Source organism: Macaca thibetana, chromosome 4 (genome assembly GCF_024542745.1).
Source record: "Macaca thibetana thibetana isolate TM-01 chromosome 4, ASM2454274v1, whole genome shotgun sequence".
Lineage (NCBI taxonomy): Eukaryota > Metazoa > Chordata > Mammalia > Primates > Cercopithecidae > Macaca > Macaca thibetana.
The window spans coordinates 111,974,311-111,999,371 of NC_065581.1; the positions used below are offsets into that span (position 1 = coordinate 111,974,311).

General features: G+C 40.0%; 1 protein-coding gene and 1 long non-coding RNA gene across 21 annotated transcripts in view; one reads left to right on the forward strand and one right to left on the reverse strand.

Moving 5' to 3' along the window:
- The window catches only part of SYNE1 (spectrin repeat containing nuclear envelope protein 1), a 530,910-nt gene that overhangs the window by 382,830 nt on the left and 123,019 nt on the right, over positions 1-25,061 (forward strand). For all 18 annotated transcript variants that reach the window (XM_050786838.1, XM_050786854.1, XM_050786847.1 and 15 more), the window contains 7 exons: positions 4,844-5,000; positions 10,233-10,364; positions 10,924-11,079; positions 11,580-11,789; positions 17,996-18,097; positions 22,648-22,767; positions 24,831-25,031. In XM_050786838.1, the coding sequence (XP_050642795.1) occupies positions 4,844-5,000; positions 10,233-10,364; positions 10,924-11,079; positions 11,580-11,789; positions 17,996-18,097; positions 22,648-22,767; positions 24,831-25,031 (1,078 nt within the window). The remainder of the gene's footprint in view (positions 1-4,843; positions 5,001-10,232; positions 10,365-10,923; positions 11,080-11,579; positions 11,790-17,995; positions 18,098-22,647; positions 22,768-24,830; positions 25,032-25,061) is intronic.
- On the reverse strand, positions 2,832-3,771 carry LOC126952375 (uncharacterized). Of its 3 annotated transcripts, none has more exons than XR_007724867.1 (4): positions 3,717-3,771; positions 3,437-3,636; positions 3,076-3,155; positions 2,832-2,893 (listed from the first exon to the last, which is right to left on the reverse strand). It is a non-coding gene; the product is annotated as an uncharacterized LOC126952375 (long non-coding RNA). The 3 variants fall into 3 exon arrangements; XR_007724869.1 differs by lacking the exon at positions 3,076-3,155 and adding an exon at positions 3,036-3,075 and having other exon boundaries at positions 2,847-2,893; positions 3,557-3,636; XR_007724868.1 differs by lacking the exon at positions 3,076-3,155 and adding an exon at positions 3,237-3,276 and having other exon boundaries at positions 2,847-2,893; positions 3,557-3,636.

The window sequence follows — 25,061 nt, forward strand, 5'->3', positions numbered from 1 at the left end:
TGGGTATCAAGCAAACAATTAACCGTGAATTAATGATATCTACATTCCAAAGTAAACATGTATGTATATGTATATAAACCTTGCTAGGAAAAAGCCTGATATTCAGCCCATAACTTGCTGGCTGCTTTTCTAAGACTATAAATGTGGCTTGGTTCGTGTAAGGAAACCCCTGTGGGAAGGACATGACCTACTTCATATAGTCACACATTTGCCATATAAGGAGTAAGTACTATGTAACTTGTAGGGGGTTAATGGAGGGTGTCTTCCAAGATTACTAAGGAAAAACAACTGGAAATTTGTTGAAGTAAATATAAAAAGAAAGAAGAATAATTTTCATGGAGAACAAAAGGCTATGTTTTAAAATGTTTGCTGCTGGTGTTGTACATGTGTCAATGATTAAATGTAAGAATATAAACATTAAATATTCTTCTGGTTTTATTACAGATTTTTATGTAAATACAAATGAATTCAAAGTGCTGTACTATAGGCCATTACCACAAAAGAAAAAAAGCAATAAAGAAATTTAACCTCATAGGAACTTCAAAGCTTTTTAAAAATAATTTTTCAAAAGTAGAAAAATTCAGATACTAATATTATAGACACTCAACTAAAGGTATCAATTATGTTTTGGCATTTTTTTCACTTGCCATTATTTTTTCAGGTATATTCATGTTGATGTATAGATCTAGTTCTTCATTTTAACTGTTTAATAGTATTTTATTTTGTGAACATAATTTATTCACCCATTTTCTTATTGCTGGATATTGCCATTGCCATTATTATTATTATTACTATTGTTTTTTTTTTTTTTTTCCTGAGACAGAGTCTTGCTCCGTTGCCCAGGCTGGAGTGCAGTGATGCGATCTCGGCTCACTGCAACCTCCGCCTCCTGGGTACAAGTGATTCTCTTGCCTTAGCCTCTCGAGTAGCTGGGATTACAGGCACCCACTACTATGCTTGGCTAATTGTATTTTTAGTAGAGATGGAGTTTCACCATGTTGGCCAGGCTGGTCTTGAACGCCTGACCTAAGTGATCTACCCACCTTGGTGTCCCAAAGTGCTGCGATTACATGTGTGAGCTACTGTGCCCGGCCCTAAGATTGCTGCTTTTAGCATTGTTTAAATTAACTTCCTACATGTCTCTCAGATGGGAAAGATTCTCTGCATTATATCCTAGGAGTGGAATCCCTGCATCACAGATTTAAAGAGTTTTACTTTTCTTGAGACAGGGTCTGACTCTGTCACCCAGGCTGGAGTGCAGTGGTGTGATTATAGCTTACTGCAGCCTTGAACTCCTGGGCTCAAATGAATTTCTTGCCTTAGCCTCCAAAGTAGCTGGGACTACCGGCATGTACCACCATGACTGGCTAATTTTTACTTTTTTTTTTTTTTTTTTGTAGAGACAGGGTCTGGCTATGCTGCCCAGGCTGGGCTCAAACTCCTGGGCTCAAGTGATCCTCTTGCCTCAGCCTCCCAAAGTGCTGGGATTACAGGTGTGAGCCAGTGTGCCTGGCCAGTTTACAGAAATTTTAAGTCTTATTTCTAGAGACTTATCTAAAGACACTGTTGTGCTTACATTTATTCTAAGAATAATTGGCTTTGGGGTACCATAGAGTATCATCCTGCCAACACACTTGTTATTCTTTTTTGTCACTTGAGCAAAAGGCCCTGTATCAAATTAATTAATATCTACTATTCCTTTTAGATGACATGGTTTTAGTTAGGACTTCAATGGTCCTGAAAAATGAAGATCCATGGAAATTTGGCTACCCTAGGTTGTTCCTGTTTTCGTCTTTTTTCTTTTTTTTTTTTTTTTGAGATGGAGTCTTGCTCTGTCACCAAGAAGAGTACAGTGGTGCCATCTCAGCTCACCACCACATCTGCTTCCTGGGTTCAAGTGATGCTCCTGCCTCAGCCTCCCGAGCAGCTGGGACTACAGGTGTGCATCACCATGCCCAGCTAATTTTTGTATTTTTAGTAGAGATGAGGTTTCTCCATGTTGGCCAGGCTGGTCTCAAACTCCTGACCTCAGGTGATCCACCTGCCTCGGCCTCCCAAAGTGCTGGGATTACAGGCATGAGCCACCGTGCCCGGCCCATTTTCATCATTATTAACCCTCATTTACTGAGCGACCACTATTTCCCAGATAGGGTTATAGGCCTTATGCATGTATTCTCTTTCATTCTCATAATTATGCAAGGTAGATACTATCTTCATTTTAAAGATGAGAAGATTGAGGCACAGAGAAGTGAAACAACTTACCCAATGTCACAAATAATGTGCTCGAGTGAGGGTCATAATCCAGGTCCATCTCACTCTAAAAGTCAAACTTGGCTAGCCATGGTGGCTCATGCCTGAAATCCACAAATTTGGGAGACTGAGGTGGGAGGATTGCATGAGCCCAGGAGTTTGAGTTTACAGTGAGGTGTGATCACACAAGTCCATACCAGGTTGGGTGACAGAGTGAAGCCCTGTCTCAAAAATAAATAAATAAATAAAAGCCATACCAGTTTCAGATGTCAATTGCTATCTATCTTTAAGGATGACACTGGAGGGTCTCCCTCCCATATCCCTCTGTGTCCTGTACTACCTTCCCAGGTCCTGTACTGTCTCTCTGTGTCCTGTACTACCTGCCCAGGCTCTATACAATCCTTCCTGTGTCCTGTACTACCTTCCCAGGTCCTGTACGATCCTTCCCGTGTCCTGTACTACCTTCCCTGGCTCTGTACTATCCCTCCATGTCCTGTACTACCTTCCCAGGCCCTGTACTGTCCCCCCATGTCCTGTACTACCTTCCCAGGCCCTGTACTGTCCCCCCATGTCCTGTACTACCTTCCCAGGCCCTGTACTATCTGGCCCAGGCCCTGCACTATTCCTCCGTGCCCTGTACTACCTTCCCAGGCCCTGTACTATCCCTCCATGTCCTGTACTACCTTCCCAGGTCCTGTACAATCCTTCCAATGTCCTGTACTACCTTCCCAGGCCCTGTACTATCTGGCCCAGGCCCTGCACTATTCCTCTGTGCCCTGTACTACCTTCCCAGGCCCAGTACTATCTCTCCATGTCCTGTACTACCTTCCCAGGCCCAGTACTATCTCTCCATGTCCTGTACTACCTTCCCAGGCCCTGTACTATCTCTCCGTGTCCTGTACTACCTTCCCAGGTCCTGTACAATCCTTCCAATGTCCTGTACTACCTTCCCAGGCCCTGCACTATTCCTCTGTGCCCTGTACTACCTTCCCAGGCCCAGTACTATCTCTCCATGTCCTGTACTACCTTCCCAGGCCCTGTACTATCCCTCTGTGTCCCGTACTACCTTCCCAGGCCCAGTACTATCCCTCCATGTCCTGTACTACCTTCCCAGGCCCTGTACTATCTCTCCATGTCCTGTACTACCTTCCCAGGCCCTGTATTATCTCTCTGTGTCCTGTACTACCTTCCCAGGCCCTGTACTATTCCTCCGTGTGCTGTACTACCTTCCCAGATCCTGTACTATCCCTCCATGTCCTGTACTACCTTCCGAGGTCCTGTACTATCCCTCCGTGTCCTGTACTACCTTCCCAGGCCCTGTACTATCTCTCCGTGTCCTGTACTACCTTCCCAGGCCCAGTACTATCCCTCCATGTCCTGTACTACCTTCCCAGGCCCTGTACTATCTCTCCGTGTCCTGTACTACCTTCCCAGGCCCTGTACTATCCCTCCATGTCCTGTACTACCTTCCCAGGCTCTGTACTATCCCTCCATGTCCTGTACTACCTTCCCAGGCCCTGTACTATCCCTCCATGTCCTGTACTACCTTCCCAGGCCCTGTACTATCTCTCCGTGTCTTGTACTACCTTCCCAGGCCCTGTACTATTCCTCCGTGTGCTATACTACCTTCCCAGATCCTGTACTATCCCTCCATGTCCTGTACTACCTTCCCAGGTCCTGTACTATCCCTCCGTGTCCTGTACTACCTTCCCAGGCCCTGTACTATCTCTCCGTGTCCTGTACTACCTTCCCAGGCCCAGTACTATCCCTCCATGTCCTGTACTACCTTCCCAGGCCCTGTACTATCTCTCCGTGTCCTGTACTACCTTCCCAGGCCCAGTACTATCCCTCCATGTCCTGTACTACCTTCCCAGGCTCTGTACTATCCCTCCATGTCCTGTACTACCTTCCCAGGTCCTGTACTATCCCTCCGTGTCCTGTACTACCTTCCCAGGCCCTGTACTATCTCTCTGTGTCCTGTACTACCTTCCCAGGCCCTGTAGTATCCCTCCGTGTCCTGTACTACCTTCCCAGGCCCTGTACTATCTCTCCGTGTCCCATACTACCTTTCCAGGCCCTGCACTATTCCTCCGTGCCCTGTACTACCTTCCCAGGTCCCGTACAATCCTTCCAATGTCCTGTACTACCTTCCCAGGCCCTGTACTATCTCTCCGTGTCCTCTTCTACCCTCCTGTGTCCTGCACCGCCCTCCTGTGTCCTATATTTTCTCTGAACTCATAATAGCAACCCTCCCTAGACAAACACATTTTTAAGGTTTTGAACTAACTTTTCTGCTATTTGCCAAAGGATACTAGTCTGTAATCGTGCTACAATTTTTTATTACAAATGTTACAATTATTTTTATTCAGTGCATTTTTAAGTATCACTTCTGCACATGGTTCAGTTTATCAATGAGTAGGAATATAGTTGCTTTGTGATTGGCCTAAACATTTTCGTTATTTTTAAAGCATAAGCTAATAACCAAGGTAATCTTATTTCATTTGAGGAAGCAGGTCTGGTACACACAATAAGTTACCTATCTTATCACTTTTTTGTGCACATTGTAAACTTAGATTATTTATTCTTCTAATAGCGAAAAACCTGATGTGTTATCCCAGGAGTTGGGGATGGAAGGGGAGAAATCATCCGCTGAAGACCAGATGAGAATGAAATGGGAAAGCTTACATCAAGAATTTAGTACCAAGCAGAAACTACTACAGAATGTTCTGGAACAGGAGCAAGAGCAAGTGGTATCAAATATTTTACATATATATTAACTAATATAAAAGATGTAGAGTTTATGCTGAGGGATTATAACTGTGCAATCATCTTAATTTTCATGATCAATTTCAAACTAAGACATGAAGCCAGTTTTTCACTCTACATTTTTCTTAACAAGTCTATTTCACATTTCCCTTCATAATTATATATTTATATGTGAAAATTTGATTTCTAGACAATATTTTTCCTCAAAGATGATTAATATCTGATTCCGTATTAGCCTAAACCCTTACATTTTAAGTGCCCTCTTTTTGTGTGTGTTTTGCAAACTTGAAAAAGTAAGGGTGGAAATCAAGGATATGCACCTCTAGGACAGAAGGATTTCCACAAATCTGGAATGCAATTTTGAGGCCATCTTATTTTCCATTGCCACTTCCAGTATTTAATAATTTCAAGAGATCTTAATGAGAAACATATTGGGACGTTAGTGGGTCTAGGGTAGGGAAGTGAAGCCAGTGGTCAGCTGGAATAGTTACGGACCCATCTGCGAGGCTGGTTCGTGGGAGAGATACTGTGTGATGTCGGGCTTGGTTCCACCAGGCATGCCAAATCCAAGGGAACTGAAGACAGCAACAGATGGTTCCAGGTAATGGCTATTACTTCACTCTAAGCAGAAGCCAGGGAACAACTGGAAGTCAGAGGAATTAGAAAGTTAGAGGGCAAATGAGGGAGTCAGGAACACAAGCCAGCCTGGGATGCCTACCACAGCTGTGGCCCAGAGGAATTCTTCAGATACAAGACTAGTCCCTTGTCCTGGGCCAGCAGCGTCCATCTAGGCTCATTCCAAGTCAGCAGTATTATCGGAGTAAATTCTAAAACCTTTCCTGTTGGTCTGAGGAAGCTGCTGTTCTCTCGGCTCTGGCCAGAACTAGCTTAGGGGCTGGGAGAGGCTGAACTGGAAGCAAAGGGTGTCAATAACTGCAGTGAACTGGAGGAGAGAAAGGCTGAAGCTGACAAAGTAGGCATTAGAAAGCAGGCGCAATCTGCCAGAGTTAAGTGGAAGGAGACGGTCTAAAGCAGGGCTGCGCAACTCCCAGGCTGCAGACAGGTACGGGTCCGTGGCCTGTGAGGAACTGGACCTCTCAGCAAGAGGTGAGCGGTGGGCAGGTGAGCGTTACTGCCTGAGCTCTGCTTCCTGGTTAGATCAGTGGCAGCACTAGATTCTCGTAGGAATGTGAACCCTATTGTGAACTGCGCATGCGAGGGATCTAGGTTTCACGCTTCTAATGCTAATTTAATGCCTGATGATCTGAGGTGGAACAGTTTCATCCTGAAACCATCACTCCCGCCCCCAAGAAACCAATCCCTGGTGCCAAAAAGGTTGGGGATTGGTGGTTTCTGAAGGTCATGAGGTGTCCTGTCATCTGTGGGTAGCCGTGCATACGTCTCTCCAGAGCCATGCTTTCTCTTCTGTTTTTATAAAAGCAGATGCTTTGTGAACTCTCTGCCCCCTCACTTTCCCTCTCTGGCCAGGAGGCTTCTTTACCTCTGTCTGCGGAAATAGTCACCAGCTCTGCCCTGGGAAACTGAAAGCACTGTATTCCCGGAAGCAGTTGTCCCAGAATCATATCCACCCTGGCAAATGGTGCCCTATACTTTTTGTGTGGACCTCCTCCCTGTGTTTTAATTCATCCTTCCTCAAATCCCTGCTAAAATGTTCCCCAGACTCGTAGCTCAAATTCCTTTTTCCTGATATGGATCTCCTGGACTTGACTGCTAGCTCTCCCTTCATGTTCGAGTATCCTTTGAATAGGAGAGGTATGTATAGTTCTGAATCAGGGACTGCAGTCTTTTCTGACTATCTTAAGTTAGAGAAATGTATGATATTGTCTAGATTCTGTGCTTGCTTACTATTCTCCATTCATAAAGCACCTGTGTGATTCACTGGGCATCTACAGACCTCCTGGAGGTCTCATCCATTACCCTCTTTGATCTTCAAGAGCTGCTTTTGCTCTCAGTCGGAGCCAACACTCCAGCGTCCTCCATGCTGGGCTTACTGAACAAACCTTGCTCTGCTGCCACTGACATTCCACAATACCTGGACTGTTCAAGTTTAGATTCACGTTGTATCTCCCTTGCCTTTGGATTAGAAATAAAAGCATTGAATGCTCTTTTTTAATGACATTTTTGCATTTGAGTGCTTTGTTTCAGCAATCATTGGTCATTTGCACAAAGTGCCTCACAGGTTGTTTTCCTCTCTGTGGTGTGAAAAGGTGAAGGAAAAGGAAGGGAAGAAGCAATTTAGCTGTCAGTTTCCAGGCAGAAAGGGAGTGATCATATAATGAACACGTTTTAAGTTCTAGGTGTTAACATAGCTAACAACGTTGTGGTGAGGCCAATATTATCTCTACGTTGTAGACCTGGAAACTGAGGCTTAGAGAGGTTGGATAATTTCTGAGGGTCTTGGGATTAAGAAGAAGTGAATCTGGAATCAGGAGGCCAATCTCTCTGTTACCTAAGTCCCTCCTCTTTCATACTACCTTAATGGCAATTTTGTACCCTAGAAATACTTACTACTTTCCTATGTAAAAACAGGTACATTTTGGCCTAAAGTTCTCTAGGTCAAAGGGCACTAATCTCTTAGAGCAATTTTTCTTAATCTGTTTACTTCCAATGTATTTAGTGCTTCTATGCACAACAACCTTCTTGGCTTCAGGGTGAAATACAGCTCCTGCTTCTGGGAACCTATAACCCAAATAGGGAAATAGCACATACATTTCTAAGAAAAATTAGGCAACTATGACAGGATCCATGAGCAGGAATTTGAAGGAAACAAAGGTTAAGAAAAAATAGTCAAAAGTTGCTATGATAGGTATGGAAATTAAAGTAGCAGATTTTAAGGGGATGCTGGGTGGTGGATATCCCAGCTGCAATGGGGAATGGGCTTGGCATATTTACAGGATCATGAGTAGTCAGCCTGAAAGGTGAAGAGGTATTTTGAAAAGTCAAAAGAGACTGATGGCCAGGTACAGTGGTTCACACATGTATTCCCAACACTTTGGGAGGCTGAGGCGGGCAGATCGCATGAGGTCAGGAGCTCAAGACCGGCCTGGCCAACATGGGGAAACCCTGTCTCTACTAAAAATACAAAAATTAGCTGCACATGGTGGTGCACACCTGTAATCCCAGCTATTTGGGAGGCTGAGACAGGAAAATCACTTGAACCCAGGAGGCAGAAGTTGCAGTGTGCTGAGATCGTACTGCACTCTAGCCTGGGTGACAGAGCAAGACTCTATCTCAAAAAAAAAGGGGACTGAGTGATTGAAAACATGATCAAAAGTTTGAATGCTACACCCTATCATTGCCTTTATTGGGAAGCCATATGTACACATAAAAGAGTTTAGGGGAAATAGAGCTAATAATGAAAGCAAAGAGATCAGCCTAGGTCTTGTATTTAGGATGGATTATTTCACTATAGGTGTTGCTAAAACCAAGAAGAAAAGTTGAGAGGAAAGCTGTGGTAAGATTTTTTTATGATTGCTAATAACTTTCTTATTTAGTCAATTTTAAGAAAAATTACTCTATTATTTTGAAAAATTACATATATTCATTATAATAATTCACATAATGCATCCAAGTGCAAAGATGAAAATGAAAAAGAGCAATTAACAATTCCCATATACTGTAAATCAATTTAATCTTTAAATTCCTTAGTGCTCATAACCAATCCTTTTAGCATATCTTTTTAATTCCTAAATTTTTTATTTTGATCCAGCTCTCAGGGATTAATTCCATTGTCAAGTAATTTTTTTCAAGAAAACTCAGGTTCTATCATATTTGGGAGTATCAGCCAGTTGTCTCTATATTTGATGGGCATTTTTCTGTCATACTTTTATCCCTTCAGAATTTGTATCTATATTTGTTTTTGTCTTCTGGCATTGAATGAAGCTTTAGAAAAATCTAATATCAGTCTACGATTTTTTCCCTTATTTATTTTTTTGTTGTTGTTCTCTGTATGGATGCCAGGAGAATTATTTAGTTTTTTTTTTAAGTTTCAACAGCTTATCTAGGCTATGTCTGATATTGAGTGTTCTCCAATCATATTTTTCCTGTGACACAATGTACTTTTTTATATTTAAGAATCAAGGTTTGCTTTTTTATTAATTGTAGGGAATTTTTTGGTATGAGGTGTATTTTATGCTGTATTTATTATATCTCTGCTTCAGGGACATCAATTATCCTTGTGTTAGATCATCTTTTTTCTACACCTATTGACTTCTTTTTAGTTGTACTGATCTCTGTTTTTTAAAATTCGGATTTGCTTTTCATCTGATTATTGCAAGTTTTTTCTCTATGCCAGTGATTCCATTTTCAGCAATGTCTGTTCTCATCCTTTCTGTTTCTAATTTATTTGTGCCTTAATGTTGTTTGTTTCATAAAATTTGCAAGCCACCTTTTAATTTAATTTTCTTTTTTATAATGTCACCTTTTGTTTGTTTTGAAACAGGGTCTTGCTCTGTTGCCCAGGCTGGAGTGCAGTGGTGTGATCTCAGCCCACTGCAATTTCTGCCTCTGGGTTCAAGCGATTCTCGTGCCTCAGTCACCTGAATTGCTGGGATTGTAGGTGTGTGCCACCACAACTGGCTAATTTTTGTATTTTTAGTAGAGACAGGGTTTCGCCATGTTGGCCAGGCTGGTCTTGAACTCCTGGCCTCAAATGATCTGCCCACCTCAGCCTCCCAGAGTGCTGTGATTACAGGCATGAGCCATCGTGGGTGGCCTGCTTTATTTTATTTGTACATAATATTTGTACATATTTCTGGTGTACAGTGTGATGTTTAGATACATGTATATAGTGTGTAATGATCAAGTCATGGTAATTAGCAGACTCATCATCTCAAACATCTATCACTTTGTGGTAGGGAGATTCAAAATCCTCTCTTCTAGCTATTGAGATATACAATATGTTATTGTTAACTATGTTTGACCTCCTGTGTAATAGAACACCAGAACTTATTCTTCCTATCTCTCAGGCATTTTTTTTCCACTGCTTAAAAAAAAAAAAAAAATCCATCCATGGAAACATTGCCATTGATGCATCTAGCCACCGTGTTCAGTGGAAATGGTATGTTGTAGAAGTTATTAGAAGAAATTTTGTTACGGACAGTTTTTCCAGCATCTATTTCAGTGTGCATTTCCAAATGAGAAAACTGGGACATGATGCATATGCTCTTCAACAAGCTGCCTTTGTTTGCCTACAGCTTTATAGCAGGCCAAATCGACTCTTGTCTGGTGTGCCGCCGTACAAAGGGGACGTGCCGATCCAAGATAAATCTGCAGTTACGTCTTTGCTGGATGGACTGAACCAGGCCTTCGAGGAGGTTTCATCCCAGGTAAGGCTGTGTTATCAGTGTGTTTGGCTTGGTTTATAAGAGCCGTGTTTTGCTTGTATTGATTTGCGTGGCCTCTGTGAGGCTGTTCCATCCACCCCTGAGCATGAATTGAGACCCAACCCTGGGGATGAGTGCTGAAACAAAGAGTCACTGGACCCTGGAGGCCCATCCTGTTTCTTCTTTTATATTTTATTTTATTTTATTTTTTCAGACAGTCTTGTGCGGTCACGCAGGCTGGAGTGCAGTGGCACAATCTTGGCTCACTATAACCTCCACCTCCTGGGTTCAAGCGATTCTCATGTTTTAGCCTCCTAAGAAGCTGGGATTACAGGCACATGCCACCATGCCTGGCTAATTTTTGTATTTTTTTAGTACATATGGAGTTTCACCATATTGGCCAGGCCAGTCTTGAACTGCTGACCTCAAGTGATCTGTCTCCCTTGGGCTACCAAAGTGCTCAGGTTACAGGTGTGAGCACCGTGCCTGGCCCCATCCTGATATTTTTCCCGGATTTTCAAAAACTGAAATTGATTATTTGACCCTGTTGTGTGTTTCCCAGAGTGGAGGGACAAAGAGGCAGAGTATACACTTGGAGCAGAAGTTATATGATGGGGTCTCAGCCACCTCTACTTGGTTGGATGATGTTGAAGAACGTTTATTTGTTGCCACAGCACTTTTACCAGAAGAAACAGAAACTTGTCTCTTCAACCAAGAGGTAAGTTTAGTAGTTTCTGCCTGTGTGTGTATAATGTTACAAAGCACTTGACGTTTTGATGGGATAATTAATTTTATACATAAAGAAAGTCAAACATAAAACAATTCTAATAATGCAGAACATCATTGCTTGAATGCAGAATATTTCTAGTTTGCATTTTCATTCTTTGTCTTGTGTATGTAAGAGGGAAAAATGGGAAACTCTGTAGAAACACTATTATGTATCACATATCTTCCAAATATGAAACACATGCTTAAAAAAAGTACCAAATTCCTAAATAGCACTTTACAGTGCTCATTATTACTAGTGAATGAGGTAAAGTCCCTGAGAGCAACTTGCCTGAAATGTATAGAAGTATTTGAAAGAGGTTCCAGTTGTCTTAGGTCTAATTATTACTAAGCAACCAGAGAGATTTAGTTGACTTTCTATGAGAAAATAACTTGATTTGCATATCAATTCATGTGTCTAAACACTGAAAAATGCCCTTTTATCACCTCTAGATTCTTGCCAAAGACATTAAGGAAATGTCTGAAGAAATGGATAAGAACAAAAACTTGTTTTCGCAAGCTTTTCCAGAGAATGGTGATAATCGAGATGTTATTGAAGATACTTTGGGTTGTCTCTTGGGCAGGTTATCCTTGCTAGACTCAGTAGTGAATCAACGATGTCATCAGATGAAAGAAAGACTTCAGCAAATACTAAATTTCCAGGTAAGTAAGACATTATCAAAGGATAGTTGACCATTCTTTAGGTATTCAATAATAGTCAGTCATGGCCGGGCGCGGTGGCTCAAGCCTGTAATCCCAGCACTTTGGGAGGCCGAGACGGGCGGATCACGACGTCAGGAGTTCGAGACCATCCTGGCTAACACGGTGAAACCCCGTCTCTACTAAAAAATACAAAAAACTAGCCGGGCGAGGTGGTGGGCGCCTGTAGTCCCAGCTACTCGGGAGGCTGAGGCAGGAGAATGGCGTAAAAACCAGGGAGGCGGAGCTTGCAATGAGCTGAGATCCGGCCACTGCACTCCAGCCTGGGCGACACAGCAAGACTCCGTCTCAAAAAAAAAAAAAAAAAAAAAAAAAAAAAAATAGTCAGTCATGAGTCTGTGTTACGTACCTGGTTGTTGTTTTTTAAATGTATAATGAAGAACGAGAGCTTTGTAGAAAATGAAGGGGGTTGAATTAAAGGATTAGAAACTAAAGATTTTTTGCTCCTAGAAATGGAAGGTTGAGAAAACCACCCACTTCAAACTAAGGACGGAATAGAATTATAAATTCAATCAATAAAAGTCAAATTTATGGCTCTTTATGATTATAATTTTTAGTTGCTAATACTGGAGCTTAAACACACTGGGAAAGAATATGCAGAAAATGGCCGGGTATGGTGGCTCATGCCCATGATCCCAGCACTTTGGGAGGCCAAGGCAGGCAAATCATTTGGGGTCAGGAGTTTGAGACTAGCTTGGCCAACATAGTGCATTGCAACTCATCTCTACTAAAATACAGAAATTAACAGGGTGTGGTGGTGCAGGCCTGTAATCCCAGCTACTTGGAGGCTGAGGCAGGATCATCGCTTGAACCCAGGAGGCAGAGGTAGCAGTGAGCCGAGATCACGGCACTGCACTCCAGTGTAGGCAACAGAGCAAGACTCCATCTCAAAAAAAAAAAAAAGGCCAGGTGCGTTGGCTCAAGCCTGTAATCCCAGCACTTTGGGAGACCGAGACAGGCGGATACGAGGTCAGGAGATCGAGACCGTCCTGGCTAACATGGTGAAACCCCGTCTCTACTAAAAAACACAAAAATCTAGCCGAGCGAGGTGGCGGGCACCTGTAGTCCCAGCTACTCGGGAGGCTGAGGCAGGAGAATGGCGTAAACCTGGGAGGCGGAGCTTGCAGTTAGCTGAGATCCGGCCACTGCACTCCAGCCTGGGCAACAGAGTGAGACTCTGTCTCAAAAAAAAAAAAAAAAAAGTGTATGCAGAAAATGTTGGAATATAGAAAGGGCCATAGACTGTAGTACCTAAGAGTCTTTGAAAGTGAATGTGGTCTAATTACTTTTACCTGTGTTAAAATGCATTACATTGCTTTCCAATCCTAACTCCTCAGACTTACTGCCTTTTAGCCCCATATTAGAATTCTTATGCATGCTTAGGAAACTTTTCCTATGACTATATACTGGAACAAATGCAAAAGCTGCTGATAAACTTTTAGTGCTGATTTTTCATTTCTAATAAAAAGCACCCTTTGGGAATACATAAGTTTTAATTGTATATTATTTTTAACCATCATGAAAGATTTTATAAAATAGAGACATGTCATTAGGGCCAAGAGTTTAATGTAGAGTTTTGATTTGCAAAAAAACCAAAATACTACAAAGTGTCAAATAAATGTAGCATTAACCAAGAAACACGGAATTTTTATGACATTCATTCAGAGGCACAAATTACCACTGCCTTCCGGTAGTCTACATTCTTAAAACCACAGAGTAAAACTATCACAAACATATGAGTTTCATTTTTTTATTCACAAAATATTTTCTCATATTCCTTGGCTTTAATCTTTGCAACATCCTTCAAACATTGTTCTAATATTAATTTTGCAAAGTCAGAACAGTAAAAATTAAACATGTAGTCTCCGAAGCTAATAGTCTGAGTTCAAATTCTGGCGTGGTAACTTACTGCTGTATAACTTTAGCAGCTTGACTTTCCTGAACGTTGGTATCCTCAACTGTCAAATCATACTCATATTAATTGCCTCATAGACTGTGGTGAGGATGAAATGAGTTGAGTTGTGTTTCAAATACTCTGAACAGTGCCTGATACATAGTAAGTACTCAGCAAGTGTTGTTATTGTTATTAATGATAGTATTATAAGAGATATAGGATCTAAAACCAAGAGAAAGATTAAATTACTTCAATGTTACTCAATCATTAATAACTACAGCCAGGATTTTACTCAAATAATTTTTTTTTTTGTATTTTATCATATTAGGGTGATCTCAGGGAAGATGGAGAATGTGGGCCTTCATTAGAGTCTCTTAAATTTTATCCAATATCCTTTGCCAGTTGATGGTACCACCAGCAACTCAGTGTTGTCCCTGAGTCAGTGGCACTGCTCTCCAGCAGTCTTCCCTGTTAGTTTCTACCCCCAAGATGATCAAGTCAGAATCCCTGAATACCTCAGCAGTCCCTTTTGCTCTCATTCCCCATATCTTTCGTGAATTGCATTTAGTATCTTTAGTACTTTCATACTTTTACATTTTATTAGTAGTTATCACCAATCACAGTAAAATACGAATTAGGCATGAATGCTCTGGAACTCGTTTTGTTTGAAGGATCTAAGAGAATCATGGAATTCTCTTTAAATCACATTCTCTATTTTTCTTCTGCCAACAAGTTTCTATTTGTTGGTGGCCAGATCACGAACAAAAAGACATTTCAAAATATTTGTGTTCCAATTTAGTTGAGAGAAAGTTTCCAATGTTAACTTAATTAAAGGTCAAGTCACAAACCATTTTCTTTTTTTTTTTTTTTTTTTTTAACTTTGCATCAAACACCTGGTATGCTGTCAATCCTCAGCAGTTACTGGAAGGGTATGCCTTCATTCTGCATTTAATCTTTGAGGATTAGCTTTTGCCAGACTGCTAACGTTATTCTCTACCAAAAAGGCTATTTGAGAGGATGCATAGATGTTATGTAGATGTACATTACATATATAGAATCACGATAAAGTCAGTTATGAACTATTTTGTATTTTTAAAAATTTTACCGATGGATGTAACCTCAAATGAATTCCTCAAACATATAATTGTGGATTTCAAATTATTTTAAAAACTGGAAAATGAAGTAAAGAATTCTTTAATGAATGAGTGAGGCAGCACAACTGATTTTATTTATTTTATTATTTATTTATTTATTTATTTATTTATTTTTGAGACAGAGTTTTGCTCTTGTTGCCCAGGCTGGAGTGCAATGGGGAGATCTTGGCTCACTGCAACCTCCGCCTCCCAGGTTCAAGCGATTCTTCTGCCTCAGCTTCCCAAGTAGCTGGAACTACAGGCATGCGCGCCATTCCCCCACAGCTAATTTTTGTATTTTTTAGTAGAGATGGGCTTTCACTGTATATTGACCAGGCTGGTCTCAAACTCCTGACCTCAGGTCATCTGCCTGCCTCTACCGCCCAATATGCTGGGATTACAGGTGTGAACCACTGTGCCTGGACACAACTGGTTTTTAAGCCTGTAACTTTCTACAAATCTGTTTCTCAATGGCTAGAATCCTGCTCTTTTTTGCCCTGCCAATAATTCCAGTGACTATAAGAAAAAAAAAGTGATGTATTTTATGTTTGTAATATATGGATACCTTAATTATCCTGTTGTATCACAAGTGTGATAATACAAAAATAGTTAAATTCTTTGCATTTTTATTTTTAAGAAAATGTCATTATCCATGTGATTTCTAGTATCTCTTAAAATTTTTATTTAGTAATTTTAAACTCAATCATATTCTTTGCTTTACTATCTTCTTGGTTAGTCTCTCCCAATAATTAGTCTGACTTCCAGAAATATGAACTCTGTGTTTCCTATTACCCTGAGTAGAACATAGTTAAGAGAGAAAATATGCTATTAAAAACATACAAATGGGCCGGGCGTGGTGGCTCACCCCTGTAATCCCAGCACCTTGGGAGGCCGAGGCGGGTGGATCACCTGAACTCTGGAGTTCGCGACCAGCCTGGACAACATGGTGAAACCCCATATCTACTAAAAATACAAAAAATTAGCCAGACGTGGTGGTGGGTGCCTGTAGTCCCAGCTACTTGGGAGGCTGAGGCAGGAGAATTGCTTGAACCCAGAAGGCAGAGGTTCCAGTGAGCCGAGATCGCACCGCTGCACTCTAGTCTGAGTGACAGAGTGAGACTCTGTCTCAAAACAAAACATAACAAAGCATAAAAATGGCATATGGAAAATCTATATATGCACTCTTCATTTCTAACCCATGTTATGTTATATATGCTTAGCTACTCATTTAGATTAACTGGACTAATGTCATTATACATACATATGTAGATAATGTAGGCTTCTGTTCAAATGAATGCAGGACATCTTTTACTAGGCTTAAAAACAGATAAATGTGTGATGGTTTTAGTGGCCCACGTGACCTTACCCTGAACACAGTTGAATGATACAGACCTAGTAACTCATATGTAAAACTATTATTTCTAGTATTTTTCCAGGGCTGTTATTATAATTTCCTATTTAGTTAGCCACTAGGCTTGCAGGTTGCTTTGAGTTTGGTTAGTGGCAACTATTCTAGTTCTCATGTTCAGCACTATATTTTCAATTTTATATTTTTTACTGCATAATGCACCCATTATTTGGCTTTTAAGACCTGAATTTGCATTATAAAGCCTTCACGTGTTCTTATAGATATTTTTCTTGGTACGATTATCCTTCTCCTCATTAGACAGTCAGAATGATTGCATGTAGGTGATGTGTGTGATCAGGCCCTGGTGAAGAGGTCCTGAGTTGAGCTTTAACCTCTGATGAATATATGTTTGCTGACTATTATGAAATAGAACTTATTTGTTGATATTTTAGAGAAAAAAAATAATTTTTTGTTTTTTTGAGATAAGGTCACCCAGGCTAGCATGTAGTGGCATGATTGTAGCTCACTGCAACCTCAAACTCCTGAACTCAAGGGATCCTTCCACTTCAGCCTCCCAAGTAAACAGGACTACAGGCATGCCACTGTGTCCACTTATTTTTTTTAAAAAAACTTTTTGTAGAGACCAGGTGCACTTTGTTGCCCAGGCTACTCTTGAACTCCTGGCCTCAAGTGATCTGCCTCAGGCACCCAAAATTCTGGTATTACAGAGATGAACCACTGCATCTGGCCTAATTTTTTATAATTTAAATACTCTTCTAATTATTTCCTCTGGAATTAAGCACCAACATTCTAATAGTTGTCTCCTTTTTGTACAAATCTAACTCAATATGAATATATTTGGACATTTAAATGAGTAATATTTTTGAACAAAATACCTAACAAGATCTTTTTGTGTTGTCTCTTCACATGTTTTTGGTCATCATGGATAATATTTATTTTCTAAACTTCCAAATGTCTTTTTAAAAGCTTGTGCAAATTCTCCAAAAATAGAAGAAGAAACTAATAGAGTAATAGGAGGAGAGGAGAGAGCAAAGTGGAAATCATGATTCTTAGGAATCATAGGCCGGGCGTGGTGGCTCACGCCTATAATCCCAGCACTTTGGGAGGCCAAGGTGGGTGGATCACAAGGTCAGGAGATCGAGACCATCCTGGCTAACACGGTGAAACCCCGTCTCTACTAAAAAAATGCAAAAAATTAGCCAGGCGTGGTGGCGGGTGCCTGTAGTCCCAGCTACAGCTACTTGGAGGCTGAGGCAGGAGAATGGCATGAACCCGGGAGCTGGAGCTTGCAGTGAGCTGAGATGGCGCCACTGCACTCCAGCCTGGGCGACAGAGTGAGACTCCATCTCAAAAAAAAAAAAAGAATCATATTATTTCCCAAATCAGGATAACGCCTACAGGTTATTTCCCTAGATAAGAGCCATTAACATAATATTTCTTTGCAATATTTGAATGTGCTCATTTATTTCAGATGTAATGAGATTAGAGTGACAAGCATTGCTTTTTACATGTATGGTTCAGCTTCATTTGTATTAAGTAGAAAATACTTTGGGTAACAGATTCTTCAGGAGTTAGTTTTAGCACATAAGCAAATTGTTACCAGTTCCTTTTACCTTCCCATAGCACAGTATTGTTTCTCCTGGAAATTAAATTTCTATGCCTCGATATTATTTGTTAGAATCTGTGTTATATTTACAAGTATTTCGAATTCCCTGTTATACATTTTGAGTTTTCCTGTTGCTTTCCTCCTTAGAATGATCTGAAAGTGCTGTTTACATCACTGGCTGACAACAAATACATCATTCTGCAGAAACTGGCAAATGTATTTGAACAACCCGTAGCAGAACAAATAGAGGTATTTATAGCTGCCTTTTCCTAGAAGAGAAAATGCATTGAGGAGATATGACTTACTGTGAAATTTTAAATATTCTATGAAAGATTAATGGCTCACAGTAGCACTTTTGTTTGTAGTATTTTTGTTTTTGAGTACTGGGTTTGAATAACGTACCAGGTGACATTGACTCTGTCACTTACATCTGCACAGAACTAGGAAATGTGAGCTGGGAAAAGGTATCCGTGGCAGATGCTGACCTGAAGGAGTTTTCCACCCAATGATGAGATTAGATATGAACCTCAATGACACAGGGCAGAAAGTCAAACTGTCCTGGGACAGGTACTGACAAAGCACTGTGGATACTCAGACCCTTCTGACCTCCAGCAGGGGTAGGATTAGGGACGCTTTGTAGAGGGAAATTTGAACTGAACTTGAGAGTTTGGACACACAATGACAGGAAAGAAAGCTATCGCAGTAAAGAGGACAGCAAGAATAAAGGCACAAATTGTTAGAGATTTCTGAGCACTTAGGGAGAAACACAGGTAATCCTGAATTTAAGATAAATGAATGTGGCTGAGGACAAACAAGATTGGATATGTAAATTTAAGGCAGTTTGTAGGGCCTGTTGAATGTGAGACTTTGGACTTTATTCTATAAACTAGTTACCTGTACACTTTATTTGTTGCATGCCTCATTAGCTAAAAAAAAAAAAGGAAATAAATACGCAGCATAAATGTATATATTTTTATTTATTTATAAATTATAAGCAATTTATGTTATAAATCATAATTAAATTCAGCCACATTTATTTTCAATTTTTGTTTGTGTACATGCTGCAACCAAAATAGAAAATGAATGTGGTTGAATATAAATGAAAGATGTAGTGTTTCATCCTGGTAGATCATCTTGTGCACTTTTGGGTGTTTAGACTCAGCTGGGAGATCCCTGGCCATGGAAAGTTGTAGGGGATGTTTGCAGGTAAAAATGAATGGCAGTTGTAGATCTTGCTTCTGGATAGTTCACATGACAGCACAGGGTCAGGAAACAGGAGACCCATCATGAGGCTTCATGTAGCTGTACTGAAGAGAAAGAATGAGAACCAAAACTGGCATGGTGGCATGAAAATGGGGAGCATAGAAGAAATGGGAGGGATGTTAGAATATCTCCTGTTTCATAAGCTAAGTAATTATGAAAAGTATGTGTTTGAATAGAATTTTCTGATTTAATTTCAGTGAACTTCCCAGGAATCTATGGATAGACTATAGAGAATCATCTGACATATAATGTGTGTGTGTGGGTGTGTGTGTGTTAACACCTCCCAAAATAGTTTCAAGGCTTTTTCTCCATTGTGTTCTAGCTCCCAGTGTTGTCTTAAGGAATCTAAAATAGTTTTCAAAATTGTGAGTGTGCATTTTTCTTTTTATTTAATTATTTTTAAAAATATGTGTGTGTATATATATGTATATACGTGTGTGTGTGTGTGTGTGTGTGTATATATATAAAAAAATATAGAGACAGGGTCTCACTTTGTTGCCCAGACTGGTCTTGTACTCCTGGGCTCATGCAGTTCTCCTGCCTCAGCCTCCCAAAGTGTTGGGATTATGGGTGTGAGCCACTGCATCCGGCTGTGCATTTTTCTTGACCATAATTTCATCTGCTTTTTAAAGAGATTTCTCATTTCCCCCCATTAAAAATCTCTTTATTTTCTGCCATATCTTCCACATGAAGGGACCTTTTTTTTTTCTTGGCTTATAATGTGTGATTCCAGAAAAGACTGGAGCAAATGTAGTGCTGACTTGCTTTGGATTTCTAATATGAATTATAAGATATGTATGATCACAAGCAATCATTTTCACTAATTTTTGACCAATGTAACTGAATGTCACAGATGAAGAAATAACCAATTAGTTTTTTTTCTTTGAATAAATGGAACGCAACTAATGAACGTGCTGATTCCGTGCCTACCCAACTTAGATTGAAAAGGCAATAATAGCAGAAGGCATGGGGAAGACACACCTCACTCAATGTAGTCGTCTCTTGAGTCGTGCTGTTCCAATCCAGAGCAGTTCCCTTGCCTCATCACCCTGGTGCACAGTTGTCTTCTTGGATCTCCCTTCACCACCATCCTGAGAATCCCTTCATTTCTTCCTATGTTGGATCTTCTCTCTTCTGAATCCCAAGTCTTTCTCTTTACTGCATTGCTTCCTTGTTTGGTTAGTGCATGTCCTTTCTTAGAAAGGGTATATGATAAGTGTATTTTTCCAGATGTATGTCTGAAAATGTTCTTATACCATGTTCACACTTTATTGATCGCTTTGCTATTTTTATGTCATCTTTCAGGGTCATTTGTTGAATATGAATTCTTTTGGAGTTTCAAGGCTTTTTGTCCATTGTTTTCTAGCTCCCAGTGTTGTCTTAAGGAATCTAAAGACATTCTAATTCCCAAAGGTTTCCAGTGTCCTGAAATTTCACAATCACACGCCTTGGGGAGGATCTATTTTTATCCGCTGGGCGGGGAGCTCAAGGGGCTCTTCTGATTTGGCAGCTCTCATCTCTCTGTTCTGGAAAATGTTCTAGTGATTTATTTAATATGTTTCTTTCCTCCATTTTACCTGCCTTCTTTTCTGGAGAACTCCTTTTTGTCAGCTACTCTGGTTCAATCCTTGAATTGTCTTACCAAGAGCCCTTTCTCTGTGTTTTTGCTCTGCTTTTTTAGAAACTTCCTCAATTTCAACTCCAGACCCTTATACTGAGTTTGGCATTTCTGCTCTCTTGTATTTAATTTTCCCAGAATTCGTTTTGGTTCTCTGAATGATCCTTTTTGTAGTATTTTTTATTTTTTTTTAATGAATACATTATCGTTTATATCTTTCTGGGTGTATTAATGGTTTTAATGTTTGAAGTTCTACTTTTCCTGTATAATTTGTTTTCCTCCAGCTTGCTTTTATTTGTTTGCTTCTGTTAGTCCCCATCTTTCATGTCATCGAAAGGCATATTGAAATCTTTTGTTATCTATTCAGGTTTAGGATGGAGGACTAAACAGCTGAAAGGGAACTCTGTGTGTGGATGGAACATGACAATTTCAAGAGTTCCTGCAGGATGGTCTCTGTGGGCCATTTATTTGTTAGAGAATCCTTCTGTCAAATTGTCAGGCCTGTCTTATTGGTGTTTTCAGATACTTTTCCCTCTCCTGTCTGGAGATTAGAGCCCTGGCTGCAGCCCTTCTTGCTCCAGGAAGAGAAGACTCAGGGGCCCCACATTCAGCATTCAGGGAGCATCCAGTTATTTCATACCTTGCTTTCAGTCCAGCATTCAAGCTCACAGCTGTGTCCAGTGTCCCTCAGTCTGTTTGACCTTCTCCAGAAAACAAACTTTCAGTCTTTTACACGGGAAGAAAAAGGGACAGTATGGAATAAGGAGGGGCATCTGTGGGTTAACTGTCCTTTAAGCAGCTCTTCACTAACCCTCCTTACTTAGCACCCCAGCTCACTTCACCCAGAGTTCTGGAGATTTCTGTTGCTCTGAATTGGGTGGTGGAGATCCTCCACTGGTTTAGAATTCAGCTTCCCCAGATTTCCTAAGCCAATTATCATGTATTCTTCTGACTTCTAGCTCCCAACATATTGTTAGCATTGTTTGCTTTTCTGTTCCCTTGTCCTTTTAGATTTATGGGGAAAAAATATGCCAAAAACAAGCAAACAAAATACTCACTCTGGCTGTAGGGGGTTTTCAGGAAAGAGGACACTGGACACATGTGTTTCATCTGCCATCTGGAGTCTTGTTTTTGTCCTCCTTCAGGGGCAACCTCTGTTGCCCTCTTTCCAAATGCCTGCTCCAGGGGTTGTGGGCTGGTGTCTCCCTTCTCTAATCTCCACTAATGGGGATGCGTTGCATTATCGAGTTTAGTACTTACTGATAGTCAGCCTTGCTTTATTTTTCTCTGTTTACTCTGGCTTCCTAACCGGACCATCAGCTCCTTGAAGGACAGGATGAGATCTTGTTCTACTTCTACAGACCTCACACTGGGAAGACAAGGCTTAGCAGTAACTGCCACTTGAACACTTGTTGATTGATTTTCCACTTCACAACAAGAAGCACAGATTCCTTGACCATGCTGTAATATACTTTTTGTTGCCTCGCTGAATCTCTCTCCAAAGATGCTCACAACTACGTTTCAAGGGCAGCAGAACATGGTCCCTTAGAAAACCTCAGGCAAATACCTTTTATTAACTATGTCCTAAATCATGCTCCTTTTTCTTTAAGTGTTGCTTTTCAAAAACTCCCTTTTTTATTTAAGCAAGACATCCTTCTCCCAGCCCTCTACCCTGACTTTCTCCTGCCTCATTATCTGTAAGATAACTGCTCTGTACTAATAACGGGCCTTCTTCTCTTTTCTATATAGTCTGTAAACATGGCTTTTGGTTTGTTTGTTTCATTGAAATAATTCCTTTTGTATATATTGAGAATGTTTTATGTGGAGAGGAGGAACACAGAAAGAAGCACAATAATCACATCTTCCGTGGGGAAATTGTTCGTGGGAGTTTTAATAAAATGTCATGGATCTTACCTAGGCAATACAACAGGCTGAAGATGGACTCAAAGAATTGGATGCAGGAATCATTGAATTAAAGAGACGTGGTGACAAGTTACAGATTGAGCAGCCGTCCATGCAAGAACTCTCCAAGCTCCAGGTACAGCCTTCAGCCAGTAGTATTCAGCTGCAGGGGTTCATACTTTCTTTATTTTTCTAGGCTTTCTTTATAAAATTCATGCCACTTAGGTCCTAACCTTTCTGCCAAGTAACTCTTAGAAAATTTTCTGAAGCTTAACATGTTTAGTACAAGGAAGTGAGTTGTTTTCATGCTTCTAAGATTTATATGTTTTTCTGACAGTTACTTTATTATTATTCTCATGGTTAAGCATTGCAGTATAGTTTAGTTGTAGCATATTATTTTCTACTGTAGAAAATAGAATAATTTTTAATCCTAGCTAGAAAAATTTTAAAAAGTGGTATCTATCCTTGTATTGCACTCTCTCTTCAAATACTATTTTAAAAAGCAAATAATCAAAGTAATACTTTTTAGAAAGTGTTTTTTTCTAAGATAAGAACTATAGTTTATCCTCCGTATATGTTTGAAAGGAACGGAGGCATTGTTTCCATTCTAGAACTACAACAACAACAAAAATTAAAGTGGAAGGTAGTTGAAATCTAAACAGACTTCCTATCATCCTTTCAGGAATAGAGAATAATGCTTTGGGTTAATTTCCTTTCCTAGATCTGACATTTAGGCAAGAATCTGATATTGGGGTAAGAAGAACATCTTTGGATATTAAACCAGCAAAATTTAGCATCAGCTAGGCAATGCAGTTATGTTCGATCAAGAAGAAATTGTGTACAATTATGTATGGTCACACAGACACACATGTTAGATTTTCTCTGTATGCAGGACTATTGAGAATTTGTAACCTCAGTCCAGTACAGGCTTATGAGTTCTTTCTTTGAGAAAACAAAATAGGCCTTATAAACAAAAAAAATTTTTATTTTAACTGTATCTCTCCTTTATCTAACATTTCATAATGTCATAAGCCCACCACCCCCACTTTGTACTTTTTTAGACAGTTTTCCGACAGCACTTAAGCATCAGGTGTAAGAGTCAAATGTCATTGCCGTAAATAGGCATTAAAATTGAACTTTTCCAGATCGAGCCATTTTGGCAGGCTAAACCTTAATGTGATATGTTAATCAGGTCCATATGCCTCAAATAAATTTTGTGTTTGGTGTGTCATCATCTCCTAAAATGTCTTTCCAGTTTAAATAGTTATTTACCCCACCACATTTGGCAAAAATATTGCCTTCTTAAGTTTGTGATTCTTTCTGCTCACATTAAACTTGCCTATTTCTCTAGCTCTTTGTTTGATGGATAGTCCCAAATATGATTGTTATTTAGCAGGAAAATGTTAAGTATACTATATTCAGTTGCTCTGAAATTAAATGGGAATTACATTTTCTATGACATGTCCCTCAGCCCCGTGGACACTTTTTCAACAGTTTTACCCCACATTTCATCATAAACAATTAATATCTTGAGAAAACAGTTGTCAAATCTCCCTCATATATCATTTCTAGGAAATACTTTTTCATATCCTTTAAAATCTTAAAATATTAAGCTTACTTTTTATAGACACATCTTTATTTCCTTTCATATTTTAACTTACTAAATTTTTATTTTGTAGTCAATCTAAATTACATTTCGATATGTGCCATGAGATAAGACATTATTTTTCTTCAAAGAGTTGAGTTATTTCCACATTATTTATTGAATATTTATTTTATCTTTTTACTCAGTCACTTCATACTTACATTTTTATCAATTCAGTTTTTTTTCAGTTTCTCCATTGTGCTTTATTGTCAGTTAAAAATAAAATAAAATTTAAAACAGAAAGATAAGAATACCAAATAAGATTAATGAAAGAACTTGAACTACCAGGTATCACGACACTGTAAAGTCACAGCAAATATATCACAGGCATGAGAATAAAGGTCCAAAGGTTATTTTTTTGTGAAACGTGTTTTCAAAGTAAGGCTCATAGGAAAGACAAGCAGATGGCCTACAAGCGGAGCATTTCCACAGGGCACATCCCTGAAGGCGTTTTCTTGGTTGGGTCTTGGGCTTAGTGCGTTCATAGTTCATATGCCTTTAGAGAGTTGCCAGAATATGAATTGAGAGTGAGTCTTGTGGTCTCTGCCTCTTAGGACATGTATGATGAGCTGATGATGACCATTGGCTCTCGGAGGAGTGGCCTGAACCAGAACCTTACACTCAAGAGTCAGTATGAGAGGGCCCTACAAGATCTGGCTGACTTGCTAGAAACTGGTCAGGAGAAGATGGCAGGAGACCAGAAAATCATCGTGTCTTCCAAAGAGGAAATCCAGCAACTACTTGACAAACATAAGGTACATAACAAAAAAGAGTAAGAGAGAGAG